Consider the following 19,532-nt stretch of genomic DNA (forward strand, 5'->3'; position numbering starts at 1 on the left):
TATAATCAATTTCTCAAGTCCGTGTCAACAGGCGTTAGGAAATATGTATCAAGCTATCATATCATGTACATTAGGCAAATAAAAAATACGTAATTATGAAGGTGACTGAATCCGTCAAACTCCCGAAGCATCCCCAAACGCCATCTAAATTAAGCCAAGATATCCAGTCTTTGGTATCGTGCAGAAAAGAGTAACAATCGCTAAATCGACAGCTTACCAGGCTCCAAGATCTTCTTCAGGGGCCAGATCCCATTTTCTTGTTGCCATCTTTCTCTGCTTCTTGCCGGGAGACGAGGATCCTGATGCGGCAGGCGAAAACATGCCATCAGCTAGTTTAAGTTGATCCATACGACGAAGTGCACTTTCGATGTCACTCTCACGACCCAGCAGGTTGGAGCTGTGAGAAGAATCCAGAGCATTCTTGGATTTCGGCTTCTTGGTGGGTGATCGGCCCATGAGTTCGCGTTCCAACGCAGCAATTCTACTTCGTAGCTGGTCGTTTTCAAATCCCAGTTCTTCAACCTTCTGGTCATTGGTTGGGTCTGGATCTTCGTAGACTGAGTACAACGTTTAGCCTGGCGTCCATTGACTACGAATTAGATGTTCCACTTACTCTGAAATCCCCGAGACAACAGCTCGATTTTCTTGTCAAGATGCTCATCGTTGCGGCCAGTCTAAGTTTGTTAGTAAGGCCCTGATACAATTGAGATTTTATTCCTACCTGTTCATCCCACGCGCTCTGCCATCTCTTTCTTTCCTCTTCCATTCTTTCGTCCATTTCAGCCCAGCATTCCTCACGTACGTCCTGTTCGATGAGCAGGCACTTCTCTTCACTCGATTTCAGCCGCATCTCGAGTTCCGCTCTCACAATCTCTTCCTCTGCAAGTCGCAAGGCCAGTGTTTCGTTTTCAGCGGTCAGTCTGCTAACTTCGGCGACGGCTTTTTCGAGTTCTTCATGAGTGATCAAATTGGGTGAGTTGCGTCCACTAGCTGCTCTGCATGAGCCCAGAGTGCTTGATAAGATAGATTCGGTGACCGAGGGCACGCGAGGCACAGTCACTTCCCGAGCCAAGGCCGAATACCGGAGAATCTGAGAAGTAGCGTTGTAATCGCCCAGGGGATCAGCGGTGACGATCATGATTGCTTTCTGAGGGGGACGATTGAGGCCGAGCGTCTGAGTAGAAGAGGGAAATGAGTTTGAAAATAGCAGCTCTGTGAGCTTGCATTGCCGGAAAGGTACCAGGGCAGTCTACTTAGGTCAGCAGGGATTAGAGGAACAGATCAAGTTGATGTAACCAACCTTTCCTTCTTGAATTTCGCTTTGCATCTGCAAGCACTGTCCCAAGTACATCAGACTTTCGTTGATTTTGCCGGCCTCAGCCAATGTGGACCCAGCTGTTTTCGCAGTTCTCGCCCGCTCAGAACCTACAGTCGTCTGGTTAAGATGGATGGATAAAGGAAGGTTCGATGACTTACCAGCAAGATCTGCAACAGTGAGAGTGCTTCCAATCCAGGTCTCTTCGCCTGTCCTCTTATTCCTCATTCTTCTTTTGACCTCAAGACAAAAGAACCCATGACTCCTTGAACTAACACTATTCGCGCTAGTACCAGTGACCTTACGTTCGGTAAGTCCGACTTCCAGCACCGCCAAGGCTTCTTCGTAGGTGCTGCAGGCAATCTTCCGTAGTCCGGCAACAACCTTTCTGTCCGGGGATCCTTCAGTTGACTTGTACAGGAGGGGCCTGCGACGATCTTTTTGGGTTCCTGCTCCTTGACGCGACATGGCACTTCCCTGGCCGGGCACTATGGCAGGCGATAGGAGGTCAAAGATACGGTCGTTGTACACCTCATACATCGAGACCAGAACAACGTATTCAGAGTTGTGGTTCAACTCCACAGTTAAATGGCTGACGTCTGGCAGGCGAGGCAGAGCGCTGGGTCGGTGAGGCATATTCCGGCGGGGAAATACGAGAGCGGGGGACGGTTCCTGAATTGATTCAAGTGATGGTTTAGCTTGGCTATACGGGGAATCAACTGATGGGGCGTATGGGGATGCTAGAGGGGAGCGAAGGACGATTTGTCCGATCCTCTCCTTGAAGAGAGTCGTTGGACCAACAGGGAAAACACGCTGTGATTTTGGGGGAGCAACTCCCTTGGGAGTTTTCTGGGGAGACCTGGGACCAATAAAGGCTTGGGGGCAGCGCTTCGGGGTGATGGATGGATATAAAACTGGGACTCCTCGTATCGCGAGTAGAGACATGGGATTCCGTACCGTCATCGGTGTCTGAGCTCTAGAGGAACTCATAGGAGTCTGTGCTCGAGAGTTTCTTCCGCGATCACCGTTCCAATCTCCGTAAACTGCTTCAAGGAACGTTGGGGCAGTGAACATCTGCGCTTCCGAAGCATCTGATGCGATCACCGAGGATAAGAGTACGGGGCTAATGGCGTTGTCGGGGGGTTTGATTGTTGAATCCAGGGACCGGAAAATCACATCGAGACTCATCTGCGTCATACCTCTCTGGGTCTTAGACCCTAGAATTGTATGGCTCTATATCCAAACGCTGTTAGCAGCGCCTTTCTAAAGTCACAATGCAACGTTATCTGCTCCGTACCTTTCCACTCCCCGTCACGCCCAACGTAGCAACCAGTCCATCTCTACCTTCAAGCAAAACACCTCTGACCAAACCGTCTAATCCAGTATCCTCGAACACAGTCAACTGGGAAGCGGACTCTTCGAAGACCTTGGTGAAACCGAATTTCTCGACCGCCCGCTTTCTGGTATCATTAGGTGGTTGCAGAATGATGTTTGTCGGTACATGTGTCGCGGACGAATCTCCAGATTCGATATTGTTGCTCTGGTCCTCTGGCGTGTCAATCACCAGGCAGCGTTCAGCATCCTGCTGCTGTGTGTATGGTGGGCGAAGACGCAAGAAAACCTGGAAAAGGGACGATTGGCCCGGCTTTGTCGTCGTGCTCATGATGTCGGAGCTCTTATATGTGCCGGCAGGGTCGAATGTCGAGCTGGATACTTTGACGATGATGAGCTGAACGTCTGGATGCTGTCCCTAATCAAAAGTCAGGATACAGTGCTTTCCCAATTGGGCTAGTATGTCGTCGTCCGGACAACGGTCCCAAAAAGGGAAGGCGCCCGTTGATGCCAGTTCTATGAGGCTGCAACACACGCATTCCCCATTATTCTGGCCGTACATCATGAATGACTGCATCTTCCTGTTGACTATTTCCTTCTACCATGGCTATGTGGAATGAATCGTCATGAGCAGGCATGTTAAGTTTACGTGTTTGCCATCCATCCGCCTGGACTGACTGTTAATCACTGATCTACAGGCTCACAGCCCACACCACAACTGTTCAGCCTTGCTCGTACTCGGCTAACGCCGAATCAGCGTTCATCCAAACCAATGGTCTAGCCACTTACGGGAAAATACGATCGTGTCTCGCAGGAGCACGGGGTAGAAAGCCAGGAGAATGACTCTGACGGGATAATTCCATGTGGACCAACCTCGTTTCGCCGTCCAAAGCGTCCTACAATCTATGAAAGAAGCCGTTCTTGGCGCGCAGTTCTCAAGCGCATAGGGATTCGCTGATTGAAGGTGGAATGGACGAATATTTGGATTTTGTGATCCAGATATTCGGGCACCACTGCGCCTTCGCCAGTCCCTCTACCGACTGGCGATCTCGGACTGAATGCGGAGGCTGAACTTGTCTCGACAAGGTTTCGATCCTGCAGACACCTTTTCGGTGCTATGCTTGTTTGAGTAACTCGTTTTCGGTAGAGAGCCTTGCGCTCTGGATAGAACCAAAGGAGAAGCATGGAGCCATGGCTGTCAAGGTATATATACTGCCTCTGCGGCGCATGTCAGAAGATGAAGCTTGATCATCGTCAATTCTACAAGTGCTCAAGACACGTTTACATCGCAGCACCGTCTTTTCATCTTGGATAACTACGCATATTGTATTTGTGATATCTGCGAATTCAACATGCTTGAAGCAAGATCGGCATACGGTACGATCAAACCCATCCAGACTTATTTAGTTTACTCTTTTGACTGTGGTCTAGAAGAAGGAAGCTTCTGGTATTACGCACCGAACAAGGGTGCTCCTATAGCTTTTGCTATCTTATTCGCTGCATCGGGCCTCATCCACATCTACCAGTGCTGGTACGGTCTTTCTCTCTCATCTGTCATATCCCAGTGACTTATTTCTCGTCAACAGCAAATACAGGTCGTGGAAGGTGACCGGGATGTTACCCTGGTCAGCTCTACTCTTCACAGCTGGTTTTGTTATGCGGGCTATTGGCGCTTGGGGCCAATGGGACAATCTCGGTATATTCATTGCCAGTACTGTTTTACTGCTGGCTGGGCCGTGAGTTGCTTCTAGTCTGCATCTAGCTTGTGATGTGCTTTGTCCGTGATGTCTAACTCTGGTTCTTAGACCTGTCTACGAGGGAGCCAACTTCTTTACTCTGGGCCGTATTCTCTATTATATCCCCTACCATTCACCGATTCATCCTGGTCGAGTGTTCACCACTTTCGTTGCCATAAGTGTTGTGATTGAGGTGATCACAGCCAATGGAGCAGCACTGCTGGCTAACACGGACAATCCTATCAGCAAGCAAAATACAGGCAAGGCTCTGCTCAAGGCTGCTCTGATCCTTCAAATTGCGTTGATGGCGGGATTTGTGGCTCTTGCCAGCAAATTCCACTACAACTGTCACCGTGGCGGAGTTCTGAACGGCAAGGTCAAACGTGCGTTGTGTGTTCTCTACGGTAGCTGCGCGCTGATAACTATTCGAACCATTTACCGGACCGTGGAGTACTTCACGGCTGCCAGTCTCAATATATCCAACGCTGCTGACATAAGCCCTGTTTTGAAAGACGAGTGGTTCTTTTGGGTTTTCGAGGCTGCAGTGATGTTCACGAACACCACGTTGCTCAATGTCTTTCCTCCTATGCGATGGCTGCCTCGCTCCAACAAGGTCTACCTTGCGCAGGATGGGGTGACCGAAATCGAAGGTCCTGGCTATGATGACTATCGTCCATTCTTGCTCACTATGTTCGATCCCTTCGATTTGGTTGGTCTCGTCACTAAGAGAGGGAAGAAGGAGAAGTTTTGGGATCTACAGAAAGTGGAATCACATTCAAGCATCAAGCAGCCAACCTCTACTACTCAAGTTTGAGATGACCTTTGCTTTCGCTTAGTTTCCCCCTTTTCATTTTGAGTTCATGTTCTTTTTGTTTTGTGGAGAATTTCATAGACTTTGCTTCTCTTCTACTTGATAGATCGATTTGTACGGAGTATACCACGATTATTGCCCGTTATAATATATTGTTTCTAATGTGCACTACGGTCCATGATCTCCCAATAAAAGTAGAGATAGTTCCTGAGAATACAAGACAAAAAAAACTATCTCCAATATATTATCAATTTCTAAATGCAAAGCATGTAAAAGCTCATTCTAATTATGGGCTGCCGGCAATGTGATTGTTGTTCCTCTCTCCAAGAAGTTGCTGCAGCTCCCGCAAAGCCAAGAGGCTCGAACCACATGGCCTTTTGGCTCTGACAAAACAATCAAGAACTCCCTTCCATCTCAGTCTCAGTTACGCAACCACCGGCAAGAGGTTGCGAACTCTTTTCATTGGGATTAATAAACGGAAGACAATATTCACTCGACATTGGAAAAAATTCTTGATTTCTTTTGTTCTCGTGGCTTTTACTAGCTACCTAGCCTCCAACCGCCGCAGAACCTCCGAAGCTCCCTCCATCTAAGTCACAAAACACATCACCACCATGCTGTCCTTTCTATCGTCGAACCTGTCGAGCACACGGCAGTCCCTCGCGCAAGTCCTGAACTTCGCCTTGGTCCTATCCACAGCGTTCATGCTGTGGAAGGGCCTCTCGGTGTTCACGTCAGTATCCGTTCCCGGCAGGAATCCAGTCGAGCCAGACCCTCCTTCGCTGAACGCTAACCCATAATTCTCCTGGCGTTCACAGTGCAAGCTCCTCGCCGATTGTCGTGGTGTTGTCCGGCTCTATGGAGCCCGCGTTCCAGAGAGGCGATCTGCTGTTCCTGTGGAATCGCAGCCCGCGGGCCGAACTGGGCGAAATCGTCGTGTACAATGTCCGGGGCAAGGATATCCCGATCGTGCATCGCGTGGTGCGCACGTTCCCCGAGGTCGAAGGCAAGGCGAAGAAGGTGAAGGAGATTACCGGGTATGGTTTTTCTCAACCGTTCCTTCGTTGTTTTGGCGCATGGGGGCGCGGGCGGCGTTTTGAAGTTTATTTGCAATGGACGTGTGCGACTGACGCCGTGGCGGCACTTTGTGGAAAACAGGACCTCGTCGATTCCTCCCAATATGCTCCTCACCAAGGGCGACAACAACGTGGCCGACGACACCGAGCTGTACGCTAAGAACCAGGACTTTCTACACCGCGAGGAGGATATTGTCGGCAGTGTGCGTGGGTACATGCCCATGGTGGGCTACGTGACCATCATGCTGAGTGAGCATCCGTGGCTCAAGACAGTGTTGCTTGGGATCATGGGGTTGATGGTTATACTGCAGAGGGAACAATAGAGGGTGCTGTAGGAGTCTACCGAATGAGAATGCCATCCATCGATATCATTGAACCGGGCTTATAATTTGGCTTTGGCGGCAAGAGTGCGAATGAAGATGTGTGTCTCTTCTAGCTGGATAAATGTAGTAGGGCATATCCAAAGTGAGTCGTTGCTGTCGATGCAAAGCGACCCCGAGATCGCTGTCACACGGACGATTGAGGCCGAGGCTGCAAGAACCACAACCACCAATGAACTTAAGCGATGCGTCGTGCTTGATATGCATGCAATTCTACAAGAGAAAGCGTATCTACATAGTAAATCTGTCGAAAAGAATACTCCAATGAGATCGGCCATCCATCAATTCAGCTTCCCATATGCGATTCCAGAGCTGACGTCGAAGCAGCGCCAAACCCACTATGTACCAGTATGTAATTGCTCCACCCCGCCTCCTCGTCACGGCCCCGCCTTGGGAGCTCGGTTGGAGCTCGCGCATATCTCCCAACGGACTGTATCTATCTATTGCTTCTGCCTGGAGTGTTCGATCTGGACGCGATCTGGTTGCAAGTCAAGATCTAGACTGTATTTTTCTGGCCTCGTGCTTCTTGAAATTCTCATTCCCGTCTGAGTGAAGACCGTCATCATGGGCAGCCAGAAACGGATCGCAAAGGTGAGATCGAGATCGAAGATCGCTCTCTAGTCATGATACTCTATGGAGTATGAACAGAACTGACGAAGTGCAGGAGCTCGCCGAGCTCATGGAGTCGCCCCCCGCCGGGATCTCCGTGCAGCTGGCCGACGAGTCCAATCTCTACGAATGGAAAGTCTACATGGAAGGGCCCGAGGGGTCACCATACCACGTACGTCTCTTTCTTTCACCTACAGCCTACACCCACAGTCACACACACACACACTCCCCTTCCACGGTCCACCCGCCATATCGAAGTACCCATTGCTAACAACCTTCCCTTCCCACGGGAACCTCACACAGAACGGCAAATTCCTCGTCAAGCTCACCCTCCCCACCGAATACCCGTTCAAGCCGCCGACGGTCTCGTTCGCGACCAAGATCTACCACCCCAACGTCACCAACGACGACAAGGGCAGCATGTGTCTGGGGATGCTGCGGCCGGACGAGTGGAAGCCTAGCTCGCGGATCGCGGCCGTGCTGCAGTTTGCGCGGCAGCTGCTCGACGAGCCCATGCCGGACGATGCGGTCGAGGGCCGCATCGCAGAGCAGTATAAGAACGACCGGCCGCGGTATGAGGAGATCGCGAGGGAGTGGACGAGGAAGTTTGCGACGGAGGAGAAGGCGTGATGCGGCGGGGGGTGGTGTTAAGGAGATCCGGATACCTACGGCTTGTTGCTTCCCCCCCCTCTCTGGGTTGTTTACGAGGGATGGGGGCTAGATGGGGTGGATTGCATGGCCCTCGATATGTCGCATGAAAGGCTCGAGGGTATCCGAGGGGACTTGTTGCGCCCATGGGAACTTTGGTCGTGGGCTGTGGTTGATTGACTGATCATTTCATGGCCGGTATGCCCCTTTTTGGACTCTGTCGACCACCCCACCTCATCCCATTTCAGTACAACACGGAGAGACCTTGATGATACAATACCCCTGCGTCGAAGCATCTGACGCTTATGATATTGCAAAAGACATTCCACGAATGCCAGGATTCTCTCGCAGGTAGAGAAAACATACAAGCAAACAGCTCAAAGAGGGCGTGCTCTTGGTGAATTCGTAAATCGCACGCGCCCACTCCAGGGAGTTAGAAGAAAGAAGATAGGAGCGAGGGCATTGTTCGCCAAGTCTCGCTACGATGAAATGTGATGAGTATTCAGGTAGGCCGCCACAACCTGTCATGTCAGCACTCAGCACAGACAGAATACAAAAAGGTTTACTGCACTACAGCTTGCGGGGGACTTCGATAGATATCACATGTCGGATGCACTCTCTATCGCCATTCTGCCTACAGACCCGGTATCAGAAAACAAGGCTCGGTACTCCAGATGATATGAAGCAGTTGTTGGGAATTAGAGGGGAATAAGAACAAACAATTTCTAGCACCGCTGGAGTGCTTATATCATCGAGCACTGCGCCTCGGGGCTGGATTACAGTGTGGGATACTACGCAGAGGCTACGGAGTCGACTACTACATAGTTTTTCTCGTACTATGTAGATCATGATTTCGAGCGGTGTTTCACTTGGGAGCCAGCGTGCTCTCTTCTTTCCTATTGCTCATCAAATTATCAAATCGGGTAGCAGGGCCGTCCGTCGTCCGTGGTCCGTCTTCGAGCTTCCGGTTTCTGCCAACGTCCAACGTCCAACGTCCAACGTCCAACCCATCGTCCAACGGAAATGAAGATGATCACAAAGGAAGAAGACAAAGAAAGCTAACGGTTCGTGGAGAACGGATTAGCCGAGCGGCCGACGCAAGGGTACGTCACATTTTCCAAGCTGGAATCGGACACGGCTCAAGAGTCAAGAGTCATGGGCATGGACCTGGGAGATGGGATCAACAATAGAATGGAATTTCTGGAATCCGGTCTCCCCAGAACCAGGACCAGAACGGGTCAACGGTGGACGGTGGAGTTGGACACCGAGAATGTCAATGATCGATTTTTCTTGGACAGCCAAGAGCGGATCTGGCTCTGTTGGGAGTGGGACTTGGGTCGTCCCTTAACTCTCTTAGTCCCTTTTGATGAGGCGGTGGATCTGTGGAGCATGTACGGACTACGGAGTAACTGGTTAGTCTACATAACTACATTATTATTGTTTAGTCTGTGGTTTCCGTACTTTGGAATGGTCACTCAAGTTGTCTCTAGCTAACTAACTATCTAGTGGAAGATGAAACGAAGAAATGAGTCAGCCGGGCCTAGAAGGTAAAGACTACCGTGTCCGTAGCCCGTAGGCGCTTCCAAGTAACTAACCGCCGCTGGGGTCGTTAGTGAACTTTGTGATTACGGAGTATACGGAGTAGGCGTAACGCTCTTGGGCGTTGGGACCCTACTCAGGATCTAATTAGTTGTGATCAATCAGGTTTCTGTATCTACCAAAACTTAAATCTTTTCCTCCAAACCCAAAGGACTACTGTAGTAAGACTGTTGAGAGTTTGAGAGAGTGAGACTTGAGCATATGGACTCTACCCATGGCGTATGGACACTATGGAATACTCCGTACTGCATTGGATTCTGCACCATGGTCTAGGGGAATGATGCAATGGAAATGTCAGATTGACTGACTCCAGGCGGAACGGCACGCCAGATGAACCCTGGAAGCTGTTTGGCCACAGTCAGCCTGCATATGAGCCACTATTGGATGCATGATCTGTCATACAGTCTTACTCCGTACTCACAGGGGAGGAGAGTACATAGTAGATAGTAGGAGACCGCCATGCATGATGATGCATCTGAATTTTGAATTCTGCATGAGAATGATAGAGAGGAACCTAGTCTAGTCTTCTCTGTAGTAGTGTAGTCTATCTATCTAACAAGGATAATAATGTATCTACATAAACTAGTAGTACTATCCCTACTGATATCATGTCATCGTCACTGGAATGAATGCCTCGTATTAACGTGAAACAATCTCAAGGCCATTATTTGTGTCATTCAATTTCAAAAAACCAACCAAAAAACCAGGTTATTTTTGAATTCGCCCCCACAGAAGCGCAACAAGAAAGCGAAAAACATAAAAAAACCACCATCAATACCGGCGCTAGACCTGAAATCGACGGTTTAGTTTGGACCTCAGTCTTTTTTCCCCTTTTCGGTTTTTTCCCGTTGAAACAGCAGCAGCAGCAGCAGCAGAAGAAGAGGAAGAAGAGGAAGAAGAAGAAGAAGAACACCAAGCAAAGAATAATCAGAATAATAATCAGAATCATAAGACAGGAAAAATCTAGATTCTTTGCCTGTTAGACTAAACGCTGCTACTACTACTACTACTACTACTAACTACTACTCCTACCTTACTAAACTGGCGGATCTCATCTCATCTCATCCCATTTCATCGAAATCTACTTTTCCCTTTTCTTTCCTTTTCCTTCCTCTCTACCCCCTTCTCCCCCAAGTTCGGGTCTCTCTTTTTTTTCCCTTTCCCTGTCTTTCTCTTTTGGAGATTGAGTCTCCAGTTCTCGAACCTCTGGTAGGATCCTGTGGCTTTTCTCGTTCTCTCTTTGATGGACTGATATCACGTCTGGCGTGGGTGTTTGGAGCCTCTCTTCCTTATGATTATTCCTTGTCATTGACGCTCTTTTTCCTGTCCCGCCTTTTTACGGTAATCCCGAGACATTACGACCAGTTGATCTTCGACGCAGCGCAACACACACACACTCCCATTGACAGCTCCTATCACTACTACTACTACTACTACTACTACTACTACTACTACTACTACTACTACTACTACTACTCCTACTACTACTATCCTTACTGTTATTGTCTCTGACCTTGCCGCTCGTTATCATTAACCACCACGGAACTCGGTCCTTCGGTCTTTCTCCTGTATCCGTATCTCCAGTTACCCTTCGAACCTCCCCACCGTGTGGTAATTGCCACCCAATTCGCCGTTCGACCGCTGCAGCCTTACAACAAATGTTCAACGAGAACTGGGTTCTATTCTCGTGGCCATGGTCACAGAACATGGAGAGTTTCGATATCCCCCTCGACAGGCCGAGCATGTCATCCCCGGTCGTCGCAGAGTCCCTCATCCTTTACGACTCGATCCTCTGAGAATCCATCCCCCCGACATTCGACCTTCTACTGCCGGTGGCATTCCCCGGTCACAGTCGCCTCTTCTCCCTCCGGTTCCCCATCCTCCTCGAAAAGAATCTGCATATACCCGCCCGGACGATCCGTTCCTGCGCCCGCTCTCACCGCAGATCGGCCTCGGTGATGACTTTGTTCTGCGACGACCACCATATCGCAGTCCGACCTTCCCCCGATCGCCCTCCCCGAATCTCCCGCCGTACGAAGATGATTTCCGCCGTCCGAATTACCGAAGAGGCCCTCCCCCGGGACGGCCCGGGTTGCGAATCTCCATGTCCACCTCCCAGATGAACAGCAGACGCCCGAGGGCGCATCATCCCCACGATCGCCGTCCAAATCCAAATGATTCTCCGTCCCGAGGACTGGCCTTGCCCCGCTTCAATGGGAATGGGTCTCCTGATGCCTATGGGGACGATGCGTTTCGGTCGAGCATCAATTCCGCCATAACGTCGCGGTCGAGCATAGAGCACGCGAGCGGAACGGAGCGGAGCAGTGTCCTGACGAAAAGTAGCTCCATTACCGATCTGTCGCCGGATACACCCGATGGCCCGGACGACAAGGATGGCGGGATGAGCGTCGAGGATGCCATCGCCATGTACCTAGACGGTTTCAGCGATGTGACGGAGGAGCCAGCCTCTCCAGGCCTCGGGGACGAGAGCAAATTGAGACCGATCAGTCCCCGTCCGCCGACAGATCTGACCTTCGACCACGGACATAGCTCTGATGAGCAATCGCCTGATCTGATCCCATCTGATCACCTCCCACCAGTGCCGCAACATCTCCCGGATCTGAATCCCGTCGACGGGAAGCTCCAGGATGAGCCGGTTTTAGGGGAAACGAGCGACGAGGCGCAGCCTCCGGAAGAGTGTCTTGCTCCGAAGTCGCCGGGTCGATGTTCGGCTATTGAACATGTCGAGAAGAAGGTTCTCCTCCCTGGTGTGGTACCGCCTCCGTTGATGCCGGGAAACGACCTTCGGGACCGCTACGGATTCCGCAAAGTCACCCACTATGTGACTCTGGCACAGTACGAAGCGTGGAATGGACCTTATGCGGAGTTGGTGGCGAATCGGCGAAACAAGTGGATGGAGTTGCTGAAGGAGAACGGCCTTCCCACCAAGGATCCGACCGTGTTTCCGCCAAGGACGAACAAGGTGAAACGCTTTGTGCGCAAAGGCATCCCATCTGAGTTCCGCGGGGCCGCCTGGTTCTGGTACGCGGGGGGATACGACCTCCTCAAGCAGAATCCGGGGCTGTACGACCGACTTGTCAAGCAAGCGATGGAGTCCCCCAACAATGATGACAAGGAGCATATCGAGCGCGATCTGCATCGGACTTTTCCGGACAACCTGCACTTCAAGCCCGAGTCCGTCGAGCAGACCATCTTGGAGGCTCGCTCCGGTAGCAGCAATCCCAAGTACACCTCCGTCACGGTGGAGACGCAGATGATCCAGTCCCTGCGGCGGGTTCTGTACGCCTTTGCCCTGCACAACCCGAAAGTGGGCTACACGCAATCCCTCAACTTCATCACCGGCATGCTCCTCCTCTTTCTCCCCGAGGAGAAAGCGTTTTGGATGCTGCACATTGTGACTTCGGTCTATCTCCCGGGTACGCACGAGATCAGCCTGGAAGGCGCCAACATCGATCTGTGGATTCTCATGGTCCTGCTGAAGGAGTCGCTACCGCACATCTACAACAAAATTTCGGGGACGGGGGGCCGGTCTAAGAGCCCCGCGTTGACGGTGGACTCTCGGCTTCCGGACATCACTTTGGGCCTCACCAACTGGCTCATGTCGGTCTTCATCGGCAGCCTCCCGCTGGAGACCACGCTGCGGGTGTGGGATGTGTTTTTCTACGAAGGATCGAAGACGTTCTTCCGCGTGTCGCTGGCCATCTTCAAGGCTAGCGAAAAGGATATTCTAGCCGTGTCCGACCCCATGGAAGTGTTCCAAGTGGTGCAGACGGTCCCGAAAAAGCTGTTAGATGCCAATGCGCTGTTGGATGATTCCTTCGTCCGACGACACCGCGTCGGACAAGGGCGGATCGAGGAGTTACGAGCGTCGCGGCGGGCAGCGGTGCGGCAGGAGAAGCTGCGACGGTCCCTGGCCATCAGCAAGGGTCAACTCCAAGCTGCCACGGATGAGTGGCCGACCACACGGTCCCGCGCTCCGATTCCTGGACTGGAGCGCAGTCTGGCGGATTCCTGGCGGCACATGAAGCAGCACGCTTTTCGATGACGGTAGCCGCTAGCCACTGGTGATTTTCCGCTTGGCCATTCGGATTCGCTTATCTATTAACTACTCCATACCCACTTAATGTTTTATCATTATCTAATCCCCTGATCGCTACGACCTTGGCACGGCATCCATCCGCCCCTCCACACCGAGGCATGCAGGTCCTTGAGCGAGATTTCTCATCTGAGGCCGACACTGTACATACTGCATCGTCGCACTGCATCGGTGCACTGCGTCTATCACGGCGTATTTTCTCCCTTTTCTTTCTCTCTCTCTCTCTCTCTCTCTCTCTCTCTTCTTAATTTCTGTACATACATCTTGAGCATTGTCTATGAAGTGATTGAACATGCATGAAACTGGATAGACCAAAGTACCTGACTGAAAATTCTCGAGGTAATCACTCCGTAGTTTGTGTAAGGCTCAAATACTGGAATCTGGGAGCTCTTGGACTCTTGGCCCTCAAGAATTGGTCTCTTCCTACGATCGTGATTCGTAGCCGCCTGGGAGTCTTGGACTCTTGGCTCTGTGATCGTCCTGGCAATCTCTATCATCATGACGCGCTCTTGTGCACCTCTATCTGGCGCCCAGTGCCACCAAGACACCGACTATTCAGTTTGTCTAGCATCATCCTAGGCTTCTAGCAGTTAGTGCTGGGCTCCGTGATTCAATGTGCATCGAATCGATCGTCGATTGTCCCCATCAGACCCAGTTTAGCACTCGCAATGACCGCATCCGGATGAACTCCATCTTTAGTCTTGGGTAACTGGAACTCAGGTCTCAGGGCCTTCAATTCAGCACGTCTAAACTAAAAGTCATCCCATCATGGATCTGATTCTTGGATGGGGCTCCCTTTTTTTCCCTTTTTTTCCCTTTTTTTTTTTTTTTTTTCCCCCCCTGGCTACAAGTGCATCCCCTGCTTGGCTGTGGGTGACACAAATTGACGAGATTCGCTTTCCTCCCTCGCTTTCTCTCTCTGCCTCTGCCTCTCTTTTTCTTCTCCTTCTGTCCTCCCCTTGATCTATTGTATTCTCTCTCACGGTCGCTCCATAATATGCCATTATGAGTGGACAGGCAGCGGACTATTACAACCCCCAGCAGCAGCCTTATGGCGGCCCCAAGCCTGGGGTACCGCAGCAGCAGCAGCCCGTCTACCACGATAACTACAATAATGTCACCTATAATAATAACAATAATAATTACAACGGGAATCCTGCCAATGCTGGAAACAACAACGGGTACAACTACGATCCCAATTATCGACCAGCTCCGGAGCCCAAGCCGCCTGGGGGTCCTCCGCCGACGTACAACCAGGCTGTCTATGGGTTTGACGAGGCGTTCAAGATCGAGAAGCCCAAGTACAATGATATCTGGGCGGGTCTTCTGGTGAGTCGGTTTGTAGGGCTTAAATCGGAGGATGTTGCTGACACTCCCCGCTAGTTCATCGCGACTTTCCTTGGATACGTCGCGGTGTCGGGTGTGACCATCCACCGCTACTCCAAGTACAAGGGTTTCAATGGCGACGGCATCTACGACTCGGCGAACGACATCTCTCTGAACACTAACACGCTCATTCTCTTGCTCTTTGTGCTCTGTGTAGCGCTCGGATTCTCGTATGCCTACTTTCTGGGCGCGCGCTACTTCTCGAAACTCTTCATCTGGGTCACGGGGATTCTGAACATCGTCTTCGCGCTGGCAACGGGCATCTACTATATCGCGCGCAAGCAGTATGGTGGTGGGATCGTGTTCCTGGTGTTTGGGGTCTTCGCGATCATCTGCTTCATCAGCTGGATCCCGCGCATCCCCTTTACGGCGCTCATGCTGCAGACGGCGATCGACGTGTCGCGCAAGTACGGGCACATGTTTATCGTGAGCACGATCGGCGGGCTCGTGGCCGTGGCGTTCGCGGCCTGGTTCTCCGTGACGCTGGTCTCGATCTACGTCGCGTACGAGCCGGCCAGCACGCCCGGCGCGACCAACCCGTCGTGCAGCGAGGGCGGGTGCAGCCGCGCGCGCGTCATCGGGCTCGTCGTCTACATCACCTTCGCCATGTACTGGTTCAGCGAGTGGGTGAAGAACACGGTGCACACGACCATCGCGGGCGTCTACGGCTCGTGGTACTTCTTCAGCCAGTCGCCGCAGGGGATGCCGAAGGGGGCGACGCGCGGGGCCTTCCGGCGCGCAACCACCTACTCGTTCGGCAGCATCAGCTTCGGCAGCCTGATCATCGCGCTCGTCAACATGCTGCGGCAGGCGTGCTCCGTCGCGCAGCGCAACGAGGCCAGCCAGGGCAGCGTCGTCGGCAGCATCATGTTCTGGATCCTCGGCTGCTTCATCGCCCTGCTCGACTGGCTCGTCACCCTCTTCAACCGCTACGCCTTCTGCCACATCGCCCTCTACGGCAAGCCCTACATCCCCGCCGCAAAGGACACCTGGACCATGATGCGCGACCGCGGCATCGACGCCCTCGTCACCGACTGCCTCATCGGCCCCGTCCTCACCATGGGCTCCGTCTTCGTCTCCTACGTCTGCGCCCTCCTCGCCTACCTCTACCTGCAATTCACCCGCCCGTCCTACAACGCCGACGGCAACTTCACCGCCGTCATCATGGCCTTTGCCTTCGTCATCGGCCTCCAGATCTGCCAGATCTTCATGACCCCCGTCAGCAGCGGCATCGAAACCATCTTCGTCGCTATGGCCTGGGACCCCCAGGTCATGATCCGCGATCATCCCGACCTCTACCACCGCTTGGTGCAGGTGTATCCGCGCGTCCAGCAGGCCATCCATGCGTAGTCCTTTTTTTTTTTTTTTTTTTTTCGTTGTTGTTCTTCTCTGGATCTGGACCCCCCGAGGGCTGATGCTATGCTGGTTTGAAATGGGTGGATATGTGGATATTTGTCATGTTAAAACGTACGGAGTAATGCCATCAAGATAATTCATAATATACCTTATATTAATCAATACCCCCTCCCCCCCTTTCCTTAACAATACTCCCTCGAACTCATCAAGTCCCGATATCTAGGTCCCGACAGGTTTGCCCATTATCCAAGACCCTAACCCTACCACACGCTATCAACAAAGCCAATAAATTCAACACCCCGAAAACGCCAACGCTATCGCCGTCCACATACTGATCCGCATCCTAATCTCATAACACATAACACATAACAAACAAACAAACAAACGACAGCAGCAACAGAAGAAGAAAAAGAAAGGGGGGTATATCCTCAAAACCTCTCACTCGTCACACACCGACTCACCCCCACCAACACCCACGCCACAATCTTCACCGCCACCGTCAACGTCCCCACCACCATCTTCAACCCCCAGAACAACAGCCGCAGCATACCCCTCGTCGCGCCGGGTAGGTTTCCGTCTTCTCCTGCGCCGTTGTCGGAGTCGCCGTGCGCGCGCCCCGACCCGCGGCCGTATTTCTCGAGGTCGAACTGCTCGAGCACGATCTGTTTGTTCTTGCGGCGTTTAGGCTTGGATTTGGATTTGGATTTGGAATTGGGTTTGGAGCGGGCCCACGGCCAGAATGAGCGTTTGCCGGGTAGTTCCGACGATGACGACGAGGAGGAGGATTTGACGGCTGCGATGAGGCCATTTGCTGTCTCTGCGTCTTCGCGCTCCGCGAGAGTTGTGATGAGCGGGCCGGTGAAGAGGGCTGGGCGGGCGGTGGGTGTGGGGAGCTGCGCGGACGGCTGGGCGGGGTTGTAGAGGTGCATGTCTGCAAGGACGGGGTTGGTGCGTTCATCTGAGGCGGCGACGGCGAGGAGGGCGGCGACGAGGGAGTCGACGGCGTACAGGGACGGGATGGAGGAGGTGATGGCCGTCGCGGAGATGGAGAGGGTCATTGTGGCGAGGTCGAGGGCGGCGAGGGGCTCGTCGGCGTCGGCGTCGGTGAGCGGGAGCGTGGAGGTGCGCGGCGAGGCGGCCTGCGTGGCGCCCTCGACTGCGTTGGCGGAGAGGGGCGTCGTGACTAGGATCGTGGGTAATTGCCGGCTGCTGGGGTCCTTGGATGGTGCTGAGACGGTGATGTGGAGGATTCCTGCATACTTGGAGCGGACGGGTGAGAGCGGGATGCCTGCGGCGCCGATGAGGGCCGGGGGTTGCTGCTTGCAGTGGGATGGGTGCTGGAGCTCGTAGAGGCGTTTCTCGTTGTTCCAGAGGAGGCGGCAGGATTCCTGGGCTGCTGCGCGCTCGAGAGCGTTGCCTTCGACCTCGACGGCTTGGGTGGGGGATAGGTGGTGTTGCTTGACCAGTTCCTCCGCTTCGTCGATGGCCAGCATCGCTGCCAGTCGGGAGAACAGGAGGGTCACGAGGCCGTCGCTCGGCGGTAGGCGACGGCCTCGGTCTTCCAGCTTCAGCATCATCACGGGGACGCCGCTGTTCGGCTTCAGGGGGTGTGCCCGGGCAATGGACAGCTCATCCGTTGAATAGGTCTGCATCGTATAGAACGGTGCCTGTGGTTCCCCGAATGTGAACGTGGCATGGTCCACCCTATGCGTGTCAGTTTCGTCTGGAGTGGTAAATGTGCGACTCGTCGGGGCCATCTTACTTGTTCAGACGCAGATTGAATGTTCCGAGGGCATTCTGCGCTCTTTGTCCGTTGGCAACCTCCCACAGACCCTTCAGTTGTGCCGCAGAAGAATACTGCACCTCCAGCGGCTCCAGCGCGTCCGTCGGGAAGTTCAATACACTCGCGGGAACAGTCTTAGGCCCGAGGGCACGATCGATCTCCGGCGCTGGCGTCAACGTCAGACCACGGGGGTTGTGACGGCTCCGAGGCGGGTTGGTTGGCTGGGGATAGTATTGTTGCTGACTGAGCGGCACATGGGGATTGTATCGAGGAAATATTGATTTCATGGGAACCGTCGGCGTCTCCGACGGCTGGGGAGACTTCTGACGGGCAAAGTGCCGGTCTGGTTTGCTTTCCGGCGATGACGAGCCTGCTCTGTCTGGTCCAATTCGCGGGGTCGAATCATATAGTGACTCGGACTCGGGCTCGCATATCGTTTCCGGCACGGTGGCCCCAGGCCTCTGGGAGAGGTATGCCTTTGGAGGTGGTCGGACGTTGTTTGTATCTTCGATTATCTGCAGGAGCACCGCCTCTGTCTGAGAGCTTTTGAGTTCCTCCAGAGGAATCGGGCTCGGGGGCTTTGGATTCAAAGCCAGCTTCCTGTTTCGGTTACGAAACGGATTCTTAGAGCCTCTGCCTTCGGGAGAAGGGGGAGGGAAGAGCTGGAATTGACTCATGTCGTTTTGACTCGAAAACAATCGTAATCACCAGGCCAAAATAGTAGGAGTAGAAGATAGTCGAACAACTGGCTATTCAACACTGGACTCAGTCTGCTCTATTGTCAATGCCAAAGGCTCCGGAGAGACCAGCAATGCCAGACTCTCTTTCTCTCTCTTACAAGCAGTTTGAGATAGCAAGTCTTGCAGGAAAAAAAGAAGCATGAGCCTGCAGAAACGCAACAGCGAAGCAGCAATGACATATAGTCCCTCCCTCATCCCTCTCAGCCCTCGTGGGTCCGACAGCCGCCCGAAAACCCATTGTACCGGAGCGTCAAGGGTCTGCAATGTGAGAGGCCCCAGCTAGTGTGAAGAAAAGGCACTGTCCTGCAGAATGTCTTGGTGGGATGTGGTGGGCGCTTAGGACGACAGCCTCGCCGGACAGACTGATTGGCTGCACCTCTGGGGTGACTCGTGTCGCGGCGCTTCGACAGAGCATCATTTGCTTGGCAATACCCGTCGACATGCAAAGGGATCGGTGTCACGGAGGATAGACTCTCGCGTGGTCATATGAAGAAGAAGGGATGTTGCTGGGGAATTCGACGATTCGTCAGGGGAGATGCTCGTCGGCTCGGTGTTTTTCGTCACAATTGGTTTCTTCTTGCGAGATTATCAGTAAATAGCCAGTAAGGAAGATGGAACAGACCTGTGGCATGCTGATATCACAA

The 19,532-nt window shown here is 52.7% G+C and overlaps 7 protein-coding genes across 7 annotated transcripts, besides 16 other annotated features; 5 read left to right on the forward strand and 2 right to left on the reverse strand.

Annotated features, from left to right (window-relative positions):
* Positions 1 to 213: 213 nt before the first annotated feature.
* On the reverse strand, positions 214 to 2,978 carry ACLA_040670 (kinesin family protein; the record flags this gene model as incomplete). The annotated part of the gene is made up of 6 exons (XM_001271276.1): positions 214 to 557; positions 614 to 674; positions 722 to 1,249; positions 1,301 to 1,425; positions 1,477 to 2,548; positions 2,613 to 2,978. 6 exons carry the CDS (start codon positions 2,976 to 2,978, stop codon positions 214 to 216), a joined length of 2,496 nt encoding a protein of 831 aa, XP_001271277.1.
* Positions 2,979 to 3,999: 1,021 nt separating this feature from the next.
* ACLA_040680 (putative RTA1 domain protein) lies at positions 4,000 to 5,197 on the forward strand (the record flags this gene model as incomplete). Its single annotated transcript, XM_001271277.1, has 3 exons — positions 4,000 to 4,178; positions 4,234 to 4,383; positions 4,453 to 5,197. The coding sequence occupies 3 exons, from the start codon at positions 4,000 to 4,002 to the stop codon at positions 5,195 to 5,197; spliced, it is 1,074 nt and encodes a 357-aa protein (XP_001271278.1).
* Positions 5,198 to 5,808: 611 nt separating this feature from the next.
* sec11 (signal peptidase complex catalytic subunit SEC11) lies at positions 5,809 to 6,593 on the forward strand (the record flags this gene model as incomplete). Its single annotated transcript, XM_001271278.1, has 3 exons — positions 5,809 to 5,927; positions 6,013 to 6,231; positions 6,353 to 6,593. 3 exons carry the CDS (start codon positions 5,809 to 5,811, stop codon positions 6,591 to 6,593), a joined length of 579 nt encoding a protein of 192 aa, XP_001271279.1.
* Positions 6,594 to 7,214: 621 nt separating this feature from the next.
* Positions 7,215 to 7,889, forward strand: ACLA_040700 (putative ubiquitin conjugating enzyme (UbcB); the record flags this gene model as incomplete). Its single annotated transcript, XM_001271279.1, has 3 exons — positions 7,215 to 7,241; positions 7,315 to 7,431; positions 7,563 to 7,889. 3 exons carry the CDS (start codon positions 7,215 to 7,217, stop codon positions 7,887 to 7,889), a joined length of 471 nt encoding a protein of 156 aa, XP_001271280.1.
* A 992-nt stretch (positions 7,890 to 8,881) lies between these two features.
* Positions 8,882 to 8,926: a microsatellite.
* A 1,434-nt stretch (positions 8,927 to 10,360) lies between these two features.
* Positions 10,361 to 10,381: a microsatellite.
* Positions 10,380 to 10,415: a microsatellite.
* Positions 10,380 to 10,416: a microsatellite.
* An 81-nt stretch (positions 10,417 to 10,497) lies between these two features.
* Positions 10,498 to 10,538: a microsatellite.
* Positions 10,501 to 10,537: a microsatellite.
* A 16-nt stretch (positions 10,539 to 10,554) lies between the features above and the next one.
* Positions 10,555 to 10,582: a microsatellite.
* Positions 10,583 to 10,593: 11 nt separating this feature from the next.
* Positions 10,594 to 10,682: a repeat region.
* A 236-nt stretch (positions 10,683 to 10,918) lies between these two features.
* Positions 10,919 to 10,996: a microsatellite.
* Positions 10,924 to 10,995: a microsatellite.
* A 203-nt stretch (positions 10,997 to 11,199) lies between the features above and the next one.
* Positions 11,200 to 13,572, forward strand: ACLA_040710 (putative GTPase activating protein (Gyp3); the record flags this gene model as incomplete). Its single annotated transcript, XM_001271280.1, has 1 exon — positions 11,200 to 13,572. One exon carries the CDS (start codon positions 11,200 to 11,202, stop codon positions 13,570 to 13,572), a length of 2,373 nt encoding a protein of 790 aa, XP_001271281.1.
* Positions 13,573 to 13,830: 258 nt separating this feature from the next.
* Positions 13,831 to 13,865: a microsatellite.
* Positions 13,835 to 13,864: a microsatellite.
* A 550-nt stretch (positions 13,866 to 14,415) lies between the features above and the next one.
* Positions 14,416 to 14,445: a microsatellite.
* Positions 14,446 to 14,628: 183 nt separating this feature from the next.
* ACLA_040720 (choline transporter-like family protein) lies at positions 14,629 to 16,359 on the forward strand (the record flags this gene model as incomplete). Its single annotated transcript, XM_001271281.1, has 2 exons — positions 14,629 to 14,952; positions 15,007 to 16,359. 2 exons carry the CDS (start codon positions 14,629 to 14,631, stop codon positions 16,357 to 16,359), a joined length of 1,677 nt encoding a protein of 558 aa, XP_001271282.1.
* A 3-nt stretch (positions 16,360 to 16,362) lies between these two features.
* Positions 16,363 to 16,383: a microsatellite.
* Positions 16,384 to 16,793: 410 nt separating this feature from the next.
* On the reverse strand, positions 16,794 to 18,825 carry ACLA_040730 (uncharacterized protein; the record flags this gene model as incomplete). Its single annotated transcript, XM_001271282.1, has 2 exons — positions 16,794 to 18,069; positions 18,128 to 18,825. 2 exons carry the CDS (start codon positions 18,823 to 18,825, stop codon positions 16,794 to 16,796), a joined length of 1,974 nt encoding a protein of 657 aa, XP_001271283.1.
* Positions 16,824 to 16,884: a microsatellite.
* Positions 17,053 to 17,086: a microsatellite.
* Positions 18,826 to 19,532: the final 707 nt, after the last annotated feature.

Source organism: Aspergillus clavatus, genomic scaffold (assembly GCF_000002715.2).
Source record: "Aspergillus clavatus NRRL 1 1099423829802 genomic scaffold, whole genome shotgun sequence".
Classification (NCBI taxonomy): domain Eukaryota; kingdom Fungi; phylum Ascomycota; class Eurotiomycetes; order Eurotiales; family Aspergillaceae; genus Aspergillus; species Aspergillus clavatus.